Source organism: Vanacampus margaritifer, chromosome 19, assembly GCF_051991255.1.
Source record: "Vanacampus margaritifer isolate UIUO_Vmar chromosome 19, RoL_Vmar_1.0, whole genome shotgun sequence".
Taxonomy (NCBI): domain Eukaryota; kingdom Metazoa; phylum Chordata; class Actinopteri; order Syngnathiformes; family Syngnathidae; genus Vanacampus; species Vanacampus margaritifer.
In genome coordinates this window covers 11,594,294-11,609,019 of record NC_135450.1, presented here as the reverse complement: position 1 = coordinate 11,609,019, position 14,726 = coordinate 11,594,294, and the positions used below count along the sequence as shown (strand labels likewise).

The window sequence follows — 14,726 nt, the reverse complement described above, 5'->3', positions numbered from 1 at the left end:
GGGGAAAAGCACAACACATCAAACCGCTAAAGAGCAACTTGCAAAACACAGGCAGCGCGTGCGTGTTGCGCTACGTTCATGTGTTATGAACAAATAAATATATTAGCGACACAAAAGCGGGATGTGACTTTGTCTCTACCTTCAGCACGTCGATGAAAGGTAGAAAGGTGTCCCTCTGAAGTCCGTTTTTGTACAGATCTGAAAGAGGAGGGGGAGGGCTTGTATTAGAGGTGCTGTTTAGCCTCCTAATAATGTCATTCCCCCGCCACAGATTGGCACATAAAGTGGCTATTGATGAACTGAAGGATGAGGTTGGGGAGGTACGACAAAAGAGCCCGGAATAGAGGGGTGGTGGGGGGGGGGGAGAAAAATGGATTTCTCTACCGGCAGAGCGGCGGCAACATAAAATTCATTACATTCCCAAACAATGGTGGCGAGAGAAAGGACTGTCGCCTTTTCAGGGAGGACAATATCCACAGCGGCTCGCTGAATAGAGGTTTCAATTAGCTCGGCTGAAACAAATTACGTCTGAAGTAGCATCCCTGATAGACAGATAAAACGGGTCGGGATTCACACACAAATCCGGGACAAAGGCGGCGCGGACGTACGAGCGCCGGCGCACAAACAGAACCAGGCTTAAGCCCTCCAGCTGCGAATGCGATGCAACTGGTTGTTGTTGATGTTTGGGCTTTAACTCGCTACAATAGGGCCGAGCCCGCTCTCGGAGGAACTTTCGATACTGTGATGGACCGCGTCGGCATCATTAAAAAAGGCTCATTAGGGAGCGCTTGTTTACTCGCTTACTCGATAATGTCGCTGTAGTCAAGTAGAAGCAAAGAAACTACGTAACTCTAAATTGAATCGGAAGCAGCCATCTATGAGGTCTTAAATACTGTCAGCTAAGAAACTCATTCACTTCCAGCCATTTTCACCGAAGCAACTCCCTTTGCTCCCGGCTGTTTTACTGGATTTTCACTGATTTTGCCAGGCCCACAGAATATTGTGTTCTATTGCTATAAAAACGTGGGAGTCTCTTCTTACATCAGCAAAAAAAAAAAGTACATTTCTATCTGTTTAAAACAGTTGGGGGAAAAAGCTTTTTGCATCATGGCCCTGGTTGATCTCTTATACTCTGCTGCCACCTGCTGGCCGTTTTTGTAATAACTACCACTGCTTCAAGCGTTCTCTTCACTTCAGAAGCTGCATCGAAGCCTTCTGTATGCTGTCTATAAATACATTTTTGGGACCATGGTAATATTGAAAATAGAACGTATTTATACGTTTTTGGGAGCAAATAAGTTAAACAGGCGCATATTTTCTTAACTGCGATCGGCTGGCAACCAGTTCAGGGTGTACCCCGCCTACTGCCCGAAGCCAGCTGGGATAGGCTCTAGCGCCCCCCCCGCGACCCTTGTGAGGACAAGCGGTTAAGAAAATGGATGGATGGATATTTTCCTGAAAAAGGTCATTCTTATCCAAGTTTGTTGTAATACATCAATACCTGTTGCGATATTCATTCTGTCATTATTTGTCCAGTGGATGAGGCCTTGGCCAGCCCACAAATAGCAAAAAGCCGCATACATTAGTTTGTCTATTGTCTATTCATTTTAACGCTAAACAATTCTTCAAAAAACGGGGACAAACCACCAGCCTAAGCACTTACCACGAAAAAAGATATTTGCAAAAAAAAAAAAAAAGGAAGTAATTAAGTGATTGGGTTTTTAGTGTAATTTACATACCGTCTCCATTTAAGTATGTACATGCACACATGTAATTGGTTGCATATTTACGGTTGAAATTTTCAAATGCCCCAAATTGTGATTCATTTTGGACTTTGGTAAAAAACTCAAAAGTCGACAACTCTTCAGCTGTACCTTTTAAACCCCGGAATTCGCTTATTTACTTAACAGTGGCTAATGTAGCTATAACCTATTTCATTAAATTCTTGGGTTCAAGTCAGCCATCTTCTAAGCACTTTATCTTCAATCAAAGCAAATTGAGACCTTTCCTGTAAACGACATACAAGAGGCAGCACGCTCGCTGATGGGTTTCAACACCAGACGTGATTTAGACCGCCAATTCTTTTCACTTGTTTGAATCTCCATTAGGATATCTATAAAAAAATAAATCTTCTTTATGCGCCCTCACTCCAAGCTATCAGCAAACACACGGAGGGGCCTTTTGATAGCGCCATCTCCACATCAATAAAGACAGCAAATGTATGCCTTTCATGTCCAGTTTTCTCTGTCTGCCGTCATGTATTCCATTAACAGCGCAATTAATACCAAGTAGGCGCTCTATTAAGTTTGCACCGTTTGCTCGCTTTGTTCTTAATAGCTTGCAAATATCAGAGATGGCGACTCGTGTGTCTGTGACGTATTGTTTCGTTAGAAACATCCTCTTGGGCAAGTGTTGTTATTCACCACCTTGATTTCAGGCTCAATGCTAAATGTACCAGGTGAGGCGTAATTGATATTGGGTTTGTCAACTAAATCTTTCTAAAAGTTTTTGATAAAAATAAAAGCAAAATTTTAGTTAATTTTTTTTAGATACATTTTGATTTGAAAAATGCAGGCATAACTGTCAAAACTGTGACTTTTTATTTATTTTATGTTTTTATTTATTTCATTTATTATTAATTTTATTTATTATTATTTATGTTACTTATTTATTATTATTATTATTTATGTTATTTATTTATTATTATTATTATTATTTAATTATTGAAATTTTATTTATTTACTTATGTGTCATAATATGCTTCTTAATTTTTTTTGTTATGCCCCCCCCCCCTCCCAGAAAAAAAGTGTATATATATAAATATATATGATAATAATTGAAATCACGATTAGGACGATCAATAGTTTTTTGGGGTACATTAAGACAAATAAAATTCTTTGAAACACTATAATTATGCAAGTTTCTTTTGGACCAAACAAGATTTATTAAATTAGTTATTTTTAAAAATAGAGGGAAAAAAAGGTGTAAATATATCAATTTAAACAACTCAAAATTTGTATTTTTAATATTTTATTTTTCTTTACGATTAAGCCAATTTTGGAATTGTGGAGAGGAATAATTGAAATTGTAATTGAATTTCGATTAATTGCACAGCCCTCTGTCTATGTTCCAATGACCACAACTTCTATTCTTGACAAAAATACAACTTTCTTTTTGTACAATTACCGTAATTTACTGACTTCATTATCATAGTGTATATACATCAATATTTCAGAATTCTATATTTTATAGGCCTCATAGTAAGGAAAACATTGTCTTTTGACTCTTTGGTCATCGCTACTCCACACTTGTTGTGACTAAAAGTGCTGGGATGAAATTGTACCATCAGGGGATCTGTTGGAGGTCGCCACCACCACCACTCCGCTCTCCAACAACGTCCGGAAAAGCTGCCTCAGGATGACCGCATCGGCGACGTCCGTCACCTAATGTTAATAATAGACCATAAAACATCACAAATCGATTGACAGATTCATCTTTAGATTTCTCGCGCGGTCCGCGTTTGTAGGTTATAGCGAGTCGTCAACACTCCACATCGGTTTAGTGTCATTCAGGGCTTTTTTTTGTCTGGCCACGGTCAACGCACTTCTACTCACGCACGCACGACAACAACCACTCGGAATGACTGCAAATGGTCACCATGTTGAGGAAAAGGCAGTGGACACAAACTAATCAATCCGGCCCGTATCGAGACTCGTGCGCGTGTGTACTCATTTTTCCTCCACATCATTTCCACTGTAAGCAAAAGGTCGATGACGACGGCGGAACAAGGCCGTTTGTGAGTTGCCGGCAAATTATGTGAAGGGCTCTGACCTTTCAATCAGCGATGCGGGGCTCTCTCACTTTTGTTCTTAATGCGCTCGTCTCTATTTTTTCACCTCCAGCCAACAAACATGGAGGGAGAAAACTCTTTATGGCCGCCACGCGCGGTAATGAAAGCAGCGTCTGCATAATCTGCCTGATGACTGATTGAGGAGGTCAGCGCATGAAATAATTCTACCAAGAAATTTAGTTTCTATCAAACTTCTATACATCAATTCTTTTAAAATGATCTTTTTGATGAGCTTCTGTATTCATTCTTTTTTTTTTTTTTTTGGTTTCAAGTAGCCATAGAAAGCGCCCACATCACTATAAACTATAAAAAAAATAAGAAAGAAAGAAAAAAGGCCACTACAAATAATTTTAAATTATGGATGTTTTATACCACTTTTTTTTCCGAACGATACCAGTAAGAGTGCTCAACTCTTGATTAGCCACCGATACCAATACCAAGCACCGATGCCACGAGCATCTAATACTTTTCATACATTAAATTTTTTTTTTCTTTTTTTAAACATATTGGCAGATCATTTTCATCAAACAGCTACAAATCCCAATACAGCATTTAGATGAGTTCCAGATTTGTAAAAATGGCCACAAGAGGGTGGCCAATTCTGGTATCGGCAGCCTCCACGAGTACCAATACCCTAAAATAAGTCTGGTATCCACACCGATTCCTGGTATCGGTACTCGCCCATCCCGATTTAAAAATGTTATCAAACGAATTGAATATGCTGTGCACGAAATCCACCCAAATGAGATTTTTTCTTTTTTTGGAGAGCTCAGTTTTGTTCATTCGGTAATTTTACCGATTTGACGTCATCATCAATGCTCTCTTTTTAACAAAATGTTATTTAAATTTTTTTATTTTTTATTTTTTTATTTTATTTTGTATTTTTTTTGTATGTGTGTGAGTGTGTGTGTATTCATTAGTTCACCTAAAACCTATTAAAAAAATCCCATACCGTTCACCTAAACCGAACACTTCCAGCCAGAGTCGTGAGGCCGTCAGGAGACCCGAGGAAGGACCAAAGAAAGGAAAATATATTTGCTTTGATGACAACAATTGTTTGTTTTTTGGATAAGAGTAGGGCTGCAATGAACCATTATTTTAATACAATTAATCTGCCAATTGTTTTTGTAAATTAATCAATGAACCGGATAAAAACAAAAAAAGGTAAATTTCCATCCCTTTATTCAAAAACATGACATTATTTCAAAAAATCCAAAAAGCATAAACTCATTATGATTCAGTTACTGGTTTGGTCTGTAACTTGGTTTCCCAAGTAAAAACAATGTTTTATTTTGATAGAACACAATCAGCGCACTTTCATGGAGGACGACAGAAATTGGTTCATATTTACTAATGAGAAGCTAAAATTAAAAAAAAAAGCAGCCTTTACATCGATCTGATCGGCTGGATTGGGATCAGATGATCTTTTGCATTTGATGCAAAATCGGTGATCAACTGTTATGTCTTAATTTGCGTAGTCAATCAATGACGCAAATCAATGTTTTGCAGCATTTAAAAGAAAAATTGGGGGGGGGGGGGTTCATTTTCATTGTCATAAATTATACTTGGGTTTTCACTATTTGTGGGCTGGGCCAGTCCCTAAGTTATCGTTTTTTTTTTTTTCAAACTAGCTGATCGGTGATCGGACCAAAAATCCTAATCAGGAAAAGCCTATGTTATTTACACGATTAACAAAATAATTATTGATTACTTTGATAATTGATTAGCTGTCTAGTTGGGAGTCTTATCACCTGGAGTTTAGCTCGTGCGGCACCATTCCGCATCAATTTCAAGTTCCACAAACGTTTGCCGTTTGAAGTCAAGTTTCGGAATCAAACATTAAACTCTGCAGGCCTGAATAAAAGTCCCGCCCTCTCCACTTTCCTCTTTTTCGGCGTGCACTTCTAGTGGCCTCACCCACAGCATATGTCCCCTTTCATAACCAGGAGAGTCTTCTGCTTTTTTGTGTATTAGCCCCGGCTGCCCTTGCCAATACTTGATTAGCATGCATGTTAAAGCCTTGATTTGGCTAAGGAGAGGTGCCCGGGGGCCATCAAATTAGCGCGCGTGATTGTGTGCTCTCATAATGAGAATCAACAGAAAGCCAAAGGCTCGGCGCGTCTCCCCTCAAAGACCCCGTTTCCTCCGACCGCAGGATTTTATTTTCATTTGAAAAGACTCTTTTAAAAAATGACCTTTTATACAACCTGGATTTGTTTATTCATGCGCCCTCAACACGGGCATAGTATGAGGGGGCAATATTGATTGCTGAATGACTTGGGGGGGGGGGGGGGGGGGGGGCAGAGAATGGATACCCAAGTGGAGGGGCCTGATGTCCCACTTGTGGAAGACAAAAAAATAAATAATGGCGCAATCTCCGTCGGCCAATCCCGATATTTAAATGAGCATCCAATTACTCAAGCGGGCCGCGCGTTTGCAGCGAGGCGCGCGGGTGCCGCATTAAAACTCTTTTGATGTTACACCTCTTTATGTACACAACCTATGAGCGCTTTCTAAAGCGGGGCTGCGCGCCGGCAATGATGCACAATCATTTTCTTCACACTCCCTCTTCTTCCCTTTCCCATCTCGGACGTCTCAATGGCGAGTATTCATTAGCTGGGGGGAAAGAGGGAGGTGGAGGGGGGGGGGGCTACAAATTACTGATAATGGCACGGCGCTAATGAAGAGAATGGAGAAATGTCATTAGCATTTAAGAGGATAAGATCCATCTGACCCGCCGCCGCCGCCGCCAGTCGCTTTCTACCTCCACTCACTTAAAGAAGCAGGAGAGTGCGACTGATACCCAGTGCCTCATTTGCATGGCTGAGTGGAAGAGGATGCTGATTGGTATAACCCCCCTCCCCCCCCCCCCACTCCTATAACTTCCCCTCCTTCACTTCTCTCCTTCTACCGCCACCTCCGACGCCCCAACCTTGAAACCTCTTGTTTACGCGTCACAAACAAACGCTCACACATGTCCATTCGAGCCGAGAGCCGCACGGCGACGGGCGCGAAAACAAAAAAAAACAAATCAACGAGCGGCCCAGCAGCGGCATGAAAGGGAAAAGAAGCTCTTGATCGCCGCACGTGCGCACGGCCGGTGATTGGTGAGCGCGAGCGCACCGACTGTCACCTCTGACCTGCGGCCTTTAGCGGTAATGATATCAGAGGAAAGAGGCGCATTGTGCCGCTAACAGCTGGCTTTGTGAAGACAACAGGCGCGCTCGGTCTGTAAGGCGCAGGTGTCAAACTCAAGCTCGCCGCTAATTTTTTTCCTTGACGTCTGTTTGAAACTAGCCATGACAATTTTAATAACCAAATTTACGACGGCGGATTAGGGCCATGTATAGATTTTTTGGGGGGGTGGGGTAATATTCGGAGAAAAAAATCGCCACTTTATAAAGTGGCAAAAAAAAAATGCACGTTTTTTGGGGGGGGATATTGCCCCCCCCCAAAAAAAAACTAATATTTGGGCCCTAATACACTCAAGAACAATTTGAAAAAAAAACATATTCCATTTTTATGCTGTTTAAACTAAAATTAGTATGCTGATTCCAAAATTGCCCCTTTATAAAGTCGTAAATTTGCAAATTTTTTCTTTAAAAAGTTTTTTTTTGTCTCAATATTACCCCACCTCTGGAAATGATTGTGTGAAGTCTGACATATGTTATTCCTATACTTCAAACGTCCCACTTTTCCGGCATCTTTCTACTTCCACATGATTCATCCGATTCTCCTCATTCCAATTTTAACATTATCCAAAAAATTCACGACATTCTAGGGTGTATTTCTCTTATTCCAAATATTCACGCCTTACCCACAATTCCCGATTTTGTAAAGAGCTACAAAAAAAAAGAAGACATTCTACCATACAAATGACTTCATAATTTCATCCAAGATGGAAGACATCAAGTTTAGGCAACCAGCTGATTTGAACTGCTACAAATCCTCTGATTGAATGTTTTATTCAACAATGACCACTAGGTGTCCCCAGTCCTGTTTTTCTTGCGTTTTGCCTATTGGAGCCTCTACAGTTGTAGTTACAGTAACAGAGGGGAGTGAACACCACATATCAACTTTCTACCTGTTTGTCAAAAACAAAATGATATTATTGTAATTTGTATTGTATAAATGTTGTTGTCTCTAAACAAAAAGACATCTTGAGAATCCTTACATTTTTTGTACCATTAGGTTTGAAGTGAGTTGAAATAAGTATCACATGGGATTGTGACATTTTACCACCAATACACAACATTGTCATTAAGTTACACAGTGAATACAAAATGTATGCCGACGAGTACGTTAACTCACCTGAAACTCATCAAAACACAGAAGGCAGGTTTCATGGGCGATCTCCATGGCAACCGGCGATATGGGGTCATAGGCGAACATGTTGCCCAGCTTTCGCCTCGGCAGGCTTTGTTTCCTCCGGTGGATCCCTTTAAAGCCGGGAAAAATGTCACGCGCGTCTTAAAAAGCACACCTGCGCGGCCAACCCGGCGCGGAAAGCCGGTAATTTCACCTGCGCGTGCATAATGGCCGACAATTAGCGGCGGAGCTTTGAGACAAACTCAGATAAGTATAGCATGTAGAGCGTTTTGAGCGGTGGAGACGTTTTTTTTTTTTTTTTTTGTAAGCTTAAGTCAAAGTTGTGGTAGTGAAGCAGTTGGGAGGAGAGCACTCACTTTTGTGGATATCCAACATGAAGCCGTTGAAGTGGACTCTCTTTTTACAGCGGTTTTGCACCCCGCTGTAAAACATATCCATGAGCATGGTCTTCCCCGTGCCTGGTATGCAGAAAGATTTGCATTGTCGCACTTGATTATTTATTCATCATCAAGCAGGCATAGTTTTGGAGCAGAGGCCTTCTTACCAACGTCTCCGTGTATATAAAAGCCTTTAGGTGGGTGGCGGGGGGGAGGGGGGTTATCTTCGTCCTATATGTTGGGATAAAGTCAAACCAGTAATAGATTACAGGATCCTTCACAATATAGATATCGAAAAGCCATGCATGCATGAGCTCATTAATAAACGCACAAGGGGGCTGTAGCTTCCAACCCGCACGTAAACTTTTTGTTTCATCCGCCACTGTACAACCCCAAAGCGCCGATTCGTAAACAAAAGTATTGTGAGGCATTAAGCCACCACTACAGTTTTGAGGTTTCACATTCTCCAGACTGGCCCACTGCAGGGGAGGAAGACAAAGGGGATCTAATCAACAAGACAAGCCGGGGTTCCCACGAAAGAAAAGCATCATCAGAGGAACAATGGGGGGATTTGTCAGACAAAACGGAGAGGACTGAATGAGGCTCCATACGAGATGGACTGGACTTGTCTGTGTGCAGCCTGTTTAGCGCCGCTAATTGTGATACGGTACTGTTGCATTGAGGTGCCGCTGAAAGTCATTGTGCTGCCTGCCTCCTATCATCAAAAGGTCCCTGCTTCAAAAAAAAGAAAAGAAAAAAAGAACGGCTTCTATGAGACCAAGCTGCGCATACTGAGTAAAGCCAAATATGGAGAAAGAAGGCCGCAGCCATTTCAAAGCGAGTGTCATCCGTCTAAACATGATGTGAATTCATACTCTGCATAAACAAATTGGATATTATTATTAGCACCATTACACTTGGACGCCACCCGAGCCCCAAAAGTTGACCAATAAATTTTCACTGACATCAAAATTCTTCTCATTTCGGAGCTACAGTATTTTTACATAGAAATCAGTTAAAGAAATATGCCATAATGAAACTTTTATTACATGCTATGATTTAAATATATCAAGTTCCCAAAAAAAAAAATAGATCACACTTTTGATGTATGGCTGCTTGAGAGTACCTCGTTGTCTGCAGTGAGTGCACGCATGTTATGGAGAGAAAAGGGGAAGTGCCAGAAGTGTGGAAATTTGGTACACAGCGTGTAAGTCCAGGGGCTTCGGGCTGGCTTTAGAGTGCCTCGTTATAGCACCGTGGAAAAGCCCTGTGAGAAGCTGGCGTGATATATTCCAGCCACCGGAGGCATCAGGCAGATGAAAATTTTTCCAGGTTGGAGCAGAACTATTTGATTTAGAGTTGACAGTTGAATGGGGGGCGTGGTTTTGGTGCATACAGGACACGCCCACAGCATTTGAGAGCGGGAAGAATGGCTTGATTTTTTCACAATTTTGAAGCCTCATTTTATATAGTGGCCGATGTTTTTAATAGGATAGACCGGTTATCAGCCGGGCTGATAATTTGACAAAATCCCAAATATCGGCATCGGCCTTTTTACTGATCTGAAGGCCGATAAATCTGGTATCTCGCTGAGCGGTGAATGCTTGCGAACGTAGTGAAATTGAGCGTTTTCATCAGGACTTGTAAGATGTTCACAGACCGTTTTTATTTTTTACAAAGCCATTTCGAACATATTCTGACCATTTTTACTGTCTGCGAAGATCTTTTGAAATTATTTTATCAACCCTGACGAAAAATTTGTGGCTCAGTGAGATACAAGAAACTTTTCATTTATGGATTTATTTAAATTTACACTTTATTAAAAAAAAAATGCTGACACTGGGAACTCCCTACACTTTTTATTAAAACAATAAAATAAAATTAAGAAATGATGATGATATTTTGGAAAACTTTATCTCCAGCAGAAATTGACTTGTTTAATTTTTAATTCAGCGGAACACATGCTGATGACTCTGGAAGCTCCCTGCAATTTTTGTCAGGTTTTTGTCAATTCTTTGTATGTTTAAGACTAAAAGAAAATGTAAATTTTTAAAACTTTGACAATAATATTTGATCTTTTATAGAAAATGAATATCGGTTACCGTCTCCTTGACTACCAATAATTGGTATCTGTATCGGCCTTGAAAAAAAAAACAAAAAAAGCAGTTTATCGGTCTATCACTAATGCACATTTGGCCGGGTTGTTAACATCACTCATGTTTATTTTCACTTCACAAGGAATTTGTGTTCCACTTTCCTACATTGCCGCAAGTTCCATTTAGACGCATTCGACTTTGGAGGTTCCGATGTATCGCCGTCAGTAACCAGGCAACATGACAGTGAGCTCTGAAAAACAAGGATGGATTGTCCTCTTCAATTTCTATTTAGTGACTATCTCACGGCGACAGCACTCGGCGACCTCTGCACAAGGAGCACTTGACTGATAAATGAGGACAATGGCTGATTGAAAACAAACTCAAAAACAAAACTATCTCCTCCCTATTCACTCATTCATTCGGTCACTCACAACACTGTTGTGACTTCTCCCTGACTTCCCAAAGTTGCCCGCTGGCGCGGTGGGGCTACGAGCGAAGTTGTGGCTGGAAGCCATTCCAGCATGGCAGAGTGGAGAAAGACAAGGCCCGTCCCTCAGATGGCCTCGTCTCACCTCCTCCTCCGCGGCACATGTGGCAAAAAGTTCACACGCAGGACATCGTCGGTTGGTAACTTTGCGAATAATCCTAAACGCCGGCCTGGTCAAAAAGTAGCAACGGCGTGAAATGATACAGGTCTGACTTGCGGGTGGCTCTCCCGAAACAATAGCCCATTGTTAGTCGACCATCCGCAAAACCACGCCACATTGGGTCAATATGAAGTCAAGTGTGCTCTCCTCACAGACTTGGTCAGTTAGCGAGAACAATGGCAGGCAGGGAGAAAACACACCGACACGGACAGTGTTATGACCTGATTCAAACAGGAGTAATTGTCCAGTCAGTGTGTGTGTGTGTGAGAGCGAAAGAGAATAAGAGGAGGGTAAGGAATAAGGTGCACATAGACAGAGGAGGGGGGGGGGGGGTGTTGATAGCCTCACACCAAAGTATTTGTCAGAGTCCCAAATCAAAAGCAAAAAGGACAAGTACGGCCCACATAATGGTGACCCCCCCCCCCTCCTCCTCCTCCTCCTCCTCTCTCATTACTGCATGGGGACGGTGAGAGAGTGAGAGGGGTGCCGGGACGGGCCCAGCGGGAGGTCTGCCCCCCGGCCGCCTTCCCAAATCTCCGCACTAACCTCACACGTCTATGCCGGCGAAAAATCCCAGCGCCCCAACACGAGACAGTCATCTCCACCTGACCTAAAAACAACACCCCCCCCCACCCGACCCCCCCACCCCGACATCACGCCGCTCCAAAACGCTTCCCAGACCCCTACCCTCCCTTTGACCTGCGCCCCCGCCGCCGCAATTGCTGATTTAGCCGGAGTACAGTACAGTAAGAATTCATAGCCCCTCCCATATGTTAATGCGTAGATGAACGAGAGAACAGATGCGAGATATAATATGAACAAACAACTGTTAAAATTTGGATGATAGGTTTTGCAGGTGTGACGAACGAGTTTGAAAAACAATCAAATTGCGATTCTTCTCTCCCCCCTTAATATTGTGATTTTTTTCTTCCAGAGGTCCTCCTTCAATTTATTTTCTAAAGGGATACTTGACTCATTGAGCCATTTTTCCAGCAGTCAAAACGTTAATATTTTGTCCAGAATCAATTTATACATTATTTTTCATGTACAATTAATAGCTTTAAAAACAAATTTCTCCACTTGCTGTCGACGGAAGATGACATCACATGTGCAAACTGAGCCATGATTGGTCGTTACCTACTTCCTCAGCACAGGTGATGTCATCTTCAGTCGACAGCAAGTGGAGAAATTTGTTTTTAAAGGTATTCATTGTTATTAGATGTTTCTGGGGTTGGTGAAAGACCGGTGGGTAGTAGGTAATGTCTGGTCGGTGCTGGATTTCACTTTCCTTTCTTTTCTTTGATCCTTCCTCGGGTCTCCCGACAACCTCACGACACTAGCTGGATTCCGAAGTCTTCGGTTTAGGTGAACGGTATGGGATTTTTAATGGGTTTTAGGTGAACTAATGAGTACACACTCACACGCACGCACACATGCACGCACACACACACACACACACACACACACACACATACATACAAAAGAAAAAAATGTTCAAAAGAAGAAAAAAAATGAAAAAGAGAGCAATGATGATGACATGTCAAAAATAAAAAATAATGAAGTTCTCAAATTGATTCTGGACAAAATATTAACGGAAAATGGCCCAATGAGTCAAGTATGCCTTTAACAATCGCAACCAATAAATTAATTTGTATTACAATAAACAATATAATTTCTTATACACAGCTGTTTAGGTTATTTAGGCTAGAGTTACACAAAATGAATGCAAATGAACTATGAATTAATTATGAAAGACAGTTTATGTACTTCAATTAGAATTGTTAATTCACTAAACACTTTGACTTGCAGTCTTGTAAACGTTCGCCTTCGCAAAATTCTAGCAAACAAGTGTTGCGCAAACTTAAGTCATAAGTGGATTACAACAATAATGCAAAAATAAATCTGTGGCTTTATGACTTCAACTTTTCATGTTTCATGAAACAATATGTAAACACTGCAGTTCTCATACACTGAACTTATCCAGACATTCTTTTTATTTTATTTTATTTTATACAATATATAAAAAACAAAACCTACTCAAATGCAGCCCCCCCCTACAATGTCAATTTGAATATGATGAATTATTCATATTCAGCCCTAGTAGGGACTGTGATGACATCTCGTTTACCTTGTGAGCAGATGCTCCAGTTGTTATAACGCAGGGCTCTGTCCTTTTCTGAAGTCTATCACAGTTGGGGTTTACTGTCAGGGGAGGCGGGTTCAAGTAGAAAGTGTTACTGTAGTTTCGCAGGGTCTGTTGCAAGCGAACCAGCTGCCGGAGAACACTCCTCTGCAAAGCATCTTCCCTCAAAGAGCCACACCGAACCATGCGGTCGTACCGAGTGACGATGTCACCAGAATCATCAGTGGGACACTGTGAGGAGAATGACGCGGATGAAAAGAGCTTCCTCAAACTTGCGAAACCTTGGAAAAGAAGAGAAATATACATGATTAACTAAGTGACGTTTAGGCAAATAATTAATTAGCTGGAGTGAATTTAGCGGGATCTTTTTTTTTTTTTAATACATATATTTTTTTAAGTGGCTTCCGCAGTTCAAAGCTTGTTAAGTTAAGAAAAAGTGATCTAAATATTAGGAGATTTGGCTTTTCTATCTTTTCTACTTTCACATTGCAAAAGCAGACTTCTCAACATGTTGACATTTTTTTTTACCTGAGGTAGGCCTATGTGCTTACAAGGTGCAAATATTTTGTCAAGGTTGCCTTTATTTAAATGTTCAACTGTACATGAGAATCGAGTGTGAGAGCAGCAGAGCCATGCAGCTAGTCAGTTATTTAGTTAGTTACGGCGTTATTAAGGATCATGATGGTGAGATGCATGTTTTGTCAAAAGGTGCATTTTTTCCAAGAGGAAGCAATAATTTTCACATCATCTGTACATATATTACAAAAAAAAAAAAGCATTTCTATTAATTCTGTGGAAGTAGACATAAGTAGATGCTGCAGAAAAAAATACTGGTTTCAAAGCTTATTTATTATCATGAGAAATAAAGCAAATCACAGAAAGGGGTTAAAAAAATTCTCTTTTTTTTTGTTCTTCTATCTACATTAATGAAAATGACGTCACATATCACCCCGCCATCAGATGAACTAATATAAACAAGTGGTGTACAGTTAGAGCTAACACTGATAGAAGAAACACAAACGGACACAACAGGCAATGATGATCGAGGTATGATAAAAACAGCTGCGAACACAAGATACCTTGAACGGTCTTACTGAAGGCCTGACAGCAGGTGATTCGTGAAGTCGGAACATAGCTATAATGTACAAAAGTCCCCGAGCATCTCATAGCTGCAGTAAGCATGTAAGCTGCCATGATGCTTCAAAATACCGAAACTTTATTGACGCGCGAACAAGAACAGGATCTGACAATGTGCAAATTGTGTAACTTTAAAGGTCTAGCTTT

The 14,726-nt window shown here is 41.1% G+C and overlaps 1 protein-coding gene across 1 annotated transcript in view; it reads right to left on the bottom strand.

The window, feature by feature from the left end:
• The window catches only part of afg1lb (AFG1 like ATPase b), a 29,540-nt gene extending 14,898 nt beyond the window's left edge, over positions 1–14,642 (bottom strand). Inside the window, exons 1-7 of the mRNA XM_077553395.1 lie at positions 14,522–14,642; positions 13,428–13,723; positions 8,724–8,787; positions 8,536–8,637; positions 8,162–8,289; positions 3,344–3,443; positions 140–198 (exon numbers count right to left, since the gene is read on the bottom strand). Coding sequence (XP_077409521.1) covers positions 140–198; positions 3,344–3,443; positions 8,162–8,289; positions 8,536–8,637; positions 8,724–8,787; positions 13,428–13,723; positions 14,522–14,636 — 864 coding nt within the window. The 5' untranslated portion in view covers positions 14,637–14,642. The remainder of the gene's footprint in view (positions 1–139; positions 199–3,343; positions 3,444–8,161; positions 8,290–8,535; positions 8,638–8,723; positions 8,788–13,427; positions 13,724–14,521) is intronic.
• Between the last annotated feature and the right edge of the window lie 84 nt (positions 14,643–14,726).